This window comes from Hydractinia symbiolongicarpus, chromosome 11 (genome assembly GCF_029227915.1).
Source record: "Hydractinia symbiolongicarpus strain clone_291-10 chromosome 11, HSymV2.1, whole genome shotgun sequence".
NCBI lineage: Eukaryota > Metazoa > Cnidaria > Hydrozoa > Anthoathecata > Hydractiniidae > Hydractinia > Hydractinia symbiolongicarpus.
Window position 1 is genome coordinate 5,554,918 of NC_079885.1, and position 9,560 is coordinate 5,564,477.

Below are 9,560 nucleotides of genomic sequence, written 5' to 3' on the forward strand. Positions count from 1 at the left end.
GCATCGATATAGAAAGGGTTGCGAAACGAAAACAGGTCCCCATGTATCGCAAGCGAGGAATTATACGTTATATACATCACATAGAAACCAGGTCAAAGAAGTGACGAATTTAATGCTTGAGATGGACAGAAATAAAACATGAAAATGCTGTGTATAATTACAATCGCGAAGAAGAAACGATGTTTTGTGTAAAAACGAATTTATATTATATTATCATGAATAATTTATGCTAGATTATTATAAGAGATTAATTTACATTATATAGTGCGTATAAAAATACCAAACCATCGCGCTGTTGCGATTGAATGAATTTTAGTTTAGCGGTTTAAAAATTGCAGAACGAGGAGAACGAGGGATGATGCAGAGTCGCTCCCTCTTTAAAAACATGCATTAGAGAACGCCAAACATAATATCTACAAAGAAAATAATCATTTGTTTTTCACAAAGCGCGGATTTCAACAAACTTAGGTTTCCCCTAATCTAGCAGGACCAGACCTGGCAACCTCGTCCCCAGGGCATCTTGTATCTTTTCTGACCCCGGGACGGCGATACGAACATGTTCGTATCGCCGTCCCTGGTAATGTGGCGATGATCTTAAACACGTGCCTGGTTAACTTGAAAATACTTTCACGCGCAACACAAAGAAGATCTAAATTACATTATAAGTAACCTTGACTCCAGGATATTTCCCTTTTTGTATCGGTATAATAAAGAGAAGCAAACCCTGGGGTGGAGGTTCCTGTTTAACCCCCTTGGGTATTTCTTTTACATTTTAAAATATTGCACTGGTCGCTTATAAGGACAGGACAAATATGTGATCACTTAATAAAAACCTTTTTTAGAGTACGCATTTTCCTAGATAAACTTGAAAAGGTTTTTTTTATAAATGACGTGTTCTGCCTTACCAAAACGCAAGAACGGATGAACACTTTGCCTGAGGTTACTTTCACATAATTTCGCAGTTATCAATTACATTTTTTGCTATTCCAGTTAACAATTATTATTTTTGGTGTTTATCCTTGCTTCCAGTATCGTTCAATGGTACGTTAACTTGCTATTTGAACAAATAATACTAACATCTTCCATTTTCTGTTCACGATTACATAGTATCACGATTTGCTGGACCATTTCGCCAGTGCTTTTTGTCCGGTGTATTAAATGACGGCTTGTCTGGTCAACATAGCACGCATTACAACGTAGACACTTAACTTGATGAACTTTTGTAAGATTTTTAGACAGGTAACCACCTGACGAAGGTGGACAGGTTGTAAGTTTCTAAGGAGTAAATATGACGTGATTCTTGATGGCGCTTCGATTCTACTTAGCGATATAATAAGAAATATCTTACGTACGTTTATTTTCCTCTTTTTGATCATTTTCTTAATCAACTTTTTTATAAACATTTTGCCAACCTCGTTCCTGTTGTCCGATACCTTATTGGTAAAAAAAGTCGGCAAAAAAATAGTCGGCAAAAATAAAAAGTCGGCAAAACTATTAGTCAATTGGACAAAATTTAGCCACTTTTGAAGACTAAATTTTTGAATTTAGTCACTTTCTGCCGACTAAATTGTTGAATTTAGTTACTTTCGGCGGACCAATTTCCAGACAAAAAAAATGATCAAGAAGGTTTAGATTTTGAAGTTTTTTTAAAAATAAAACAACAACAAAAATGGTTATAGGTATATAAAGAAGTTTAAGTTTAGTTCATTTCAAGAATAATTGCATACAACTGATAAAAATTAGCAACAAGGAAAAAAAACGGAAAGTCAGCAACTAATTTTCGTCCGTAAAAAATCAGCAGAAAGTGGTGTTTGGCAAAAAAAAAAAAAAAAAGGAAATTGGCAAAAAAATTTGGTCGAAAAAAAAAAGTCGGCAAAAAAGTTTGGTCGGTAATAAAAAGTTGGCTGGATTAGATTATTCTCATCTAGAATCAATTTTGATTTTTGTAAACTTTCGTGAATACTTTACCAATTACTACAAGAGCGACGAGTTTTATAAAACAAACCGGACGCAACTGTGCCTTAACAATGCTACAGCATAAAAATTCATTAACATTCCTGTGTCCGTTAACTTTGTGTATCATTTCAAAGAAACCTGTTTTTAAAATCGTTAATTTTCATTACCAGAAAAGGAATGGTACAATGAAGCCCTGCGGCTTAAAGATTTCCGCCATTAGCAATAATCTGAACTTTGAAGAGGACTGAGTAATATAGGGGAACAAAATCATTAAATCTTCTAAAATTTTAAAATTCAATTTTTCATTGAATTTCCGCGCCCGAAGGCGAAGGAAATTCTTTAAAACCGTCGTTTTTTCTTTTGGAGCATTTTTTTGAGAAAAAATCGACCCTGGGATTTCACGTTCCTCCTGATTTTTTGTTACCTAAATGTCATTTTACGCCAAAATTGGTTCAAAAATTAAAACTACTTTATTTTCCACAATATTTGGCACAGTTAACAAAAAAAGTATACTGAACATGATGGTGACATCAAAATTCCGATTTTTGGCCACCTTAAATGTCATTTTAGGCCAAAATTGGTCCAAAAATAAAAAATACTTTATTTTCCACAATATTTGGCACAGTTAACAAAAAAAGTATGCTGAACATAATGGTGACACCAAAATTTCTATTTTTGGACACCTTAAATGTCATTTTAGGCTAAAATTGGTCCAAAAATTTAAACTACTTTATTTTCGACAAAATTTGGCACAGTTAATAAAAAAAGTATGCTGAACATGATGGTGCTATCAAAATTTTGTTTTTTTGTCAACTAAATGCCGTTTAAGACCATAAACGTTTCAATCAGAAGACTTTCAACCATGAATGATAGGCTATAATTTTTGTTCGCAATTTCTTTTAAAGTGTGAGTTTATTATGACACGTTTCGTTTTGTTTGCGTTTGTTGTAAGATGTAATATCACTTGTGTGTTTTATCTTCAGAGCTTCATGCACTAAACCTCTTCGAATGTTTGGCACGATAACAACGAATTAGCAGGTTGTCATCAAATATTTTGGTAGCGAGCAGAAATTCTTAGAGCCCCCAGGGCTTCTTGTTATTATTGAAACTGCAAATCATAGCTAACTTAACTTACATAAACTTCATTTCTCTATAAGAACAATTTTAAAAGAAAAATAAAAAACCTGAAAATTGATGAATAATAAAAACAAAATAAGAACAACGGCAAGACTGAAAATTTATCTATTTTCTCTTTTTCTCTGAAAAAACAGCTTGGAAAATATCTTTAAAGGTGGCAGCAAATTATTTTTTACATAATCAGTTAGGAAAGGTAACTTTTCTTTTATAACACACTTGTCACGATTTTATAACTATAATACATTATCTTTCACCAAAAATATTCAGCCTCAACAGATTTTAAAGATTCCGCCTTCGATGGCGGAAACTATTATAATGCAGTATTAACAACGCGATAAATATATTTACAAAGTTGGACGTTATATAAGATGTTTAATAATTTCTTAATTAATTTTTTTGGAGAAGGTTGACTTAGGGGTTGACTCCTTCCATAATCTGCAAGATCAACTAGGCAGTAGCGGAAATAGCTTACTTTCCAGGTGAGGCGAAAAATACCTTTCTTGGTGGCTTTTCTAGTAAAATAGTTATAGATGTGAAATTCTTTCGATACGGTTCTTATCATTCTCGCCCCCAAAGCTCTTTGAGATTAAAACCTTGAGGTGTATCTCAAAGAGCTCGGGGTCAAGAATGGTTTCTTAAAATAATTGTTAGCGTCATTAGTCTTTATGATTCTATTACGCAGGCTTGTTCCAGGTTAAATAAAATTTAACATTCGCCATTTTATTAATAGCTTGGTGAACTTTAGGAATTTGTCCGTTTCATTCAGTGCTACAGCAAATGGGATGTGAATGGGAAGAAGTAGCATAGATGTTAACACGTGGTGAGGCAGTGGCACAAGATGCTTAACTATGTTGCGTATTTCAATGCCTTATGTAATTTTAAATCTTACTTGTGCAATATGTTTTTTCCATTTCAGTTTATCATTTCTAATTTCTCATTTATTTCTGAAACAGATAAAATTTGATTTATTAACCTTCAGGCTTAGAGCATAAAAATTTTAGAAATGTTGTCCAGTTCATGGCTGATGTGTTTTTTTGGTGCTTTTTAGAAATAAACAACCGTCACATGCAAAGTGATACCAACTAATTTAGTTGTCGTTTATGTAGATGCTAGTGGAGATAAACAGTTCGATATAAAGACATTTTGTATCCTTTCTGAAAGATAAGACTTGGACCAGCCATTTCATATTCCCCAAATTTCATGATGGTAAAGTTTATTCAAAAGTATTGTGTAGTTTACAGTGTCGAATGCTTTAGCAAGATGGAAGGAAATACAACATGAATATGTTTTATTTTCAAAACTTGTGACACTAACTACATCAGAAACTGCGAAAGTAGTTGATTTAAAAACAAAAACTACAACAAGAAATCAAACGCTAAGCCCACGGGACAACATTTGAAAAAAAAGCAAAACTTTATTGCTAAGGTCTGACTTTTATACTCCTTTCTAGTGTTTAGTTGTGGACACAATTATTATGTACAGCCTGAAAGGTCATTACATGGTTCAATGACTTAATCAATAAAAGGAAATGTTGGCAGGACCCCATATAAACAACGCCACTTTAGCGACAATTTCAGTGTTTCATATGAGAACTTTAAATTTGGTTAAAAATCTTCCTTCTACATAAAATGAATATCATTTTTTTATCCACTTTTTCCAACTTTTTCTCAAACACAACGCTCTTTGATTTCCGCCAGCGAAGGCGGAATCTTTAAAATCGCCTGTGGAGATAGATGGGAGATAGATAGAGACAGCGCAGCCAGGCTGGACGGCCGAAACTTATACAGGCTAGAGATTTTTTCTGGGAACGAGGCTGAATGAGTTTTAAGCCAATAAGAATCCTAACAGTGCAACAAATTGTTTTATTATCCAATGAACAATACTTTATTTTAAAGTTTATATGCTATTGAAAGTTAAAGCTGGTGCAGTGTAGCATAATAAAGATCGTCTTATAATGCACCATCTTTGATTTTATTAACGTTTCCCTTTAATAATTACGTCATTTCCTTCTGTACAATTTTGCAAGCACGTAGACTAAAGCTATATTCAGCAGAACTAATTATTTATTCATAAACTTTATTTTAAAGAGGAATTGTTGAGGCTGAATATTTTTGGTGAAAGATAATGTATTATAGCTATAAAATCGTGACAAGTGTGTTATAAAAGAAAAGTTACCTTTCCTAACTGATTATGTAAAAAATAATTTGCTGCCACCTTTAAAGATATTTTCCAAGCTGTTTTCAGAGAAAAAGAGAAAATAAATAAATTTTGTTTTTATTGTTCATCAATTTTCAGGTTTATTATTTTTTTTTTTAAATTGTTCTTATAGAGAAATGAAGTTTATGTCAGTTAAGTTAGCTATAATTTACAGTTTCAATAATAATCAAAAATTGAATTTTAAATTTTAGAATATTCAATGATTTCGTTCACCCCATATTACTCAGTCCTCTTCAAAGTTCAGTACTTTTTCAGATTATTGCTAATGGCAAAAAATCTTTAAGCCGCAGGGCTTCTCGTTTTCTAATAGTTTGTACAAAGTATCTTCTAAAATAAAATCAAAACCGTTTTCAATGTGAATTATTTGCATCTCAAGAAATCCGAATAAATTCTTTTTTTCTATCATAAATCTTAAAGCAGGGTATCAAGAGTTAATTTTGACCAGTACTTGTCCAATGAGTTTCCTTTTAATTTATCATAAATATCATCTCTTTATCGACAGTACAATGGTGCATCATCTCTTATTGTCAAATCAATCATAGACTAGAAAGATACTGAAAAGTACAAAACAATGAGAATTTACATTTAAAATTTTCTGAACACAGAGGTTAACCAACATTAAGCATTTCGTTAATAAATACTTGTCTATTCTATTGATACAGGAGCTCTCAATGATCCACACTTACCCATAAGAAACAAAATTTTTCTTCACCGAAATTGATGTGTATGATGTTCCTGCTGCATAATTTTAAGCTTGATCAGCTGGTCTGCCCCCGGAGCTATAAGGAACAAATGACCAAACCACGTACGCCAAATGGCACTCATACACCGACGGAGACAAGATAGAAAATTTGAGGCAAAACAAATGTGTTAACATAACAACCAAAAAAGGAGGAAATTTGCAGGGACCAAGTCAGCTGGATCCTCAATGTTGTAATTGGCTTACAAACTTACCCATAGAGAACAAGATCAGAACTTTGCATGGTAGTTCTATAACCTTTGAAGAGTCAAAACATGCAAAAACTTACTTCAAAAGGAAAAGCTTACCCATGGTCACCTGCACTCTTTGGTCCTGAACTCTGCAGCGGGCCATAAAATCACCCATTAGAAAAATAAAATTTGTTATAGGTAAAATAGAATACCAAGAAAACTTACGTAGATAGTCAATGCTTTCTCATAGTCAGCTGCCATTTTGGTTAGTTCCTTAACAAATTGATAGATACTCAAAATCGCGAAAAAGACATTATAAGTGGATAAATTTTGGCGAGTATTTAATTTGGCGAATGACCAAAATGGAAAATTTAGCGGGGATTTGAATTGGCAAATATTATTTTTTTTTAAATTTAGCGAGGATTTAATTTGGCAAATACAAAAAATGTTTATTTGGACGAATGACACAAAGAAATGAACTTTTATGTCTTAAAATGTTTTATAAACAAGAAGCCCTGCGGCTTAAAGATTTCCGCCATTAGCAATAACCTAAAAAGTACTGAACTGTGAAGAAGACTGAGTAATTAACTTACATAAACTTCATTTCTCTATATAACAACAATTTAAAAGAAAAATAATAAACCTGGTGAAAATTGATGAACAATAAAAACAAAATTTATTTATTTTCTTTTTCTCTGAAAACAGCTTGGAAAATATCTTTAAACGTGGCAGCAAATTTTTTTCGCATAATCAGTTACGAAACGTTATTCTCAGACTACATATACTTATTTTTTCTTTTATAACACACTTGTCACGATTTTATAGCTCTAATACATTATCTTTCACCAAAGATATTCAGCCTCAACAATTCCTCTTTAAATTAAAATTCATGAATAATTAATTAGTTCTGCTGAATATAGCTTTAGTTTACGTGCTTGCAAAATTGTACAGAAGGAAATGACGTAATTATTAAAGGGAAACGTTAATAACATCAAAGATGGTGCATTATAAGACGATCTTCATTATGCTACACTGCACCAGCTTTAACTTTCGATAGCATATAAACTTTAAAATAAAGTGTTGTTCATTGGATAATAAAACGATTTGATGCACTGTTAGGATTCTTATTGGCTTAAAACTCATTTTAGCCTCGTTCTCAGAAAAACATCTGTCAAAACGAGGACTTAGGCTTTAGCCTGGATAAGATTCGGGCGTCCAGCCTAGCTGCGCTGTCTCTATCTATCTCCATATCTCATTCCGCCTTCGCTGGCGGAAATCAAAAATAAGAATAAACGTATATATAAACACAAGTTCGTTTTTGCGAAAGAAATATTTCTTTCTTTCCTTAATTAACAAAAAAATCATATTTTTTAAAAATTTGAAGGGGATTTAATTTAGCGAACGGTAAATTGTGTTAAATTTGGCAAGTATTTAAATTGGCGAATAGTCAGTTATCAAAATTTTGGCGGGTATTTAATTTGGCGAATGTCACTGAAATTCGCCAAATTTAATCCTCGTCAAAATTTATCCACTTAAGGTAGTCTTTGTCATCATTGACAGTTAATTTGATTTGAGAGAAGCAAAGAATCTTCTTTATATCAACAAGGTTTTCTCTAATTTACAAGCCAGTGTCGTCAACTTTCCTTAAATAAAAGAACTGAGACCTTGTAAACTAATTTTTCCAATTAACTTGAACCACCAAATTAATATGCTGCCAAATGCAATTTTGACACCAAAAACGCGAAATTAAAATGTCTGGGAATTTTAGTGCCTTGAAATATAATAACAAAAGTAATTTTGTGAGGTCTTAACCTTATTAGTAACAAGGTGTCTTTAGTTTGTTGGTGGTGGTTAATTAATTCTATTAATTGGGAATAAACATTTAAATTTGAAACAACATATATTTATTCATGAAACAATAATTTATCTTACATGTACTTACACAAGACAAGATGTATATATATTCTCACAAAATGTACTGTGACAATGAAAACTCATCTACACCATCCTTTGAACAACAACTGCATTTAAAAGTTTTGCATCATTTATAGTGATTGAATCATCTGTTAAGACTTTATTAGGAAACGTTGTCATTAAATTAAAATTTCCTGTTCCAGGTCTTGCATTTTTTACCAAATTTTTAATATCACCAACAGTGTTGTGGTGGTTAAATTTTGAAATAAGTCTGGTTCCATCAGCAAGTCTTATTTGTATCGTGGTAACTGGTTTCGTTTCGTCAACTTTAAAAGTTGGTTGACTTGGAATTCTAGCGGCTGCAGCAGGCACATTCTCCAAAATTCTGGGAGCAGGACTACCCAAGGTATGTCCAGCTCCAGAAAAAGCTTTTAATTTTTCTTTTGGTAGAACATAATCCTCTTCGCGATGGTCCTCCATATCAACGTGAACTTCCCCACCATGCACTTCTGCTCTTAATTCCCTCGGAATTTCACCCCTAGCAATATCATCAAGAAATTCTTTATTACCAGGATCATTAAAGTCTTTAAGTGGTCCATTGTCAACAGAAAAACCATTTTTCCAAAATTTTATCTTTACATTCTTTGGCTCTGCTTGTATATCAGCAGGGTTAAGTGCTGCACTTACTTGATGTGAGGGTTCAACATCAGATCCTAATGTATAACCTGCACCTTGAAAAATATGTTTTGTTTTCTCACTACTGCTAGGAGCATGATCCTCAACAACTTGTGCACCATGTTGTTTAGCAGCATCAAACAAAGCTTGTGTTGGATTCTTTTTTTTGTCAGGACCAATAATTTGCTGTCCACTTCTTTCAGATCCACCTGCATAAAAAGCTTGTCCTTCATCACCACTAGAATCGTTTTCTCTTTGAAATTGAGATATCGTTGCAAAGCGACTGGGTTGACTTTTGCTTGCACGAGAAGATGATAATGGCGGCGTGGGAGAAGTTTCGTCTTTAATATTTGAACTGCCAGTATGTGATTGTGGGTCTACTGCCACTACATCATCAGAATCGTCATCATAAAATGTTGCTAGCGCTGTGTGCAACTCCCAGTTTGCAGATTGAAGGTAAAACTTTGCCCTATTCTCATCAACCCCTGTTACTGAAATAAATTCGGATATAAGCTGACTGTTTTCGTCCGCCATCTTGTGTATCCGAAAGAAAATCGATAAAAGTGCAAGCGAAAGAGATTTTACGAGATGAGAATTATGACTACAAATAAATAATTTATTTCAACATGTACAAAAGGACAAATACAGAAACCCTAATAACACCATTTGTTTTTTGAAAGTCAGAAAAATACATTATGTTATTATATTTTTATGATTTTGTTCCACACACA

General features: G+C 33.0%; 1 protein-coding gene and 1 long non-coding RNA gene across 2 annotated transcripts in view; both read right to left on the reverse strand.

Annotated features, from left to right (window-relative positions):
• Positions 1 to 9,560, reverse strand: part of LOC130614166 (uncharacterized) — a 41,529-nt gene that overhangs the window by 26,551 nt on the left and 5,418 nt on the right. The gene's annotated exons all lie outside the window — the stretch shown is intronic.
• Positions 8,128 to 9,555, reverse strand: LOC130614162 (NSFL1 cofactor p47-like). Its single transcript, XM_057435572.1, has one exon. The coding sequence runs from the start codon at positions 9,361 to 9,363 to the stop codon at positions 8,239 to 8,241; it is 1,125 nt and encodes a 374-aa protein (XP_057291555.1). The 5' UTR covers positions 9,364 to 9,555; the 3' UTR covers positions 8,128 to 8,238.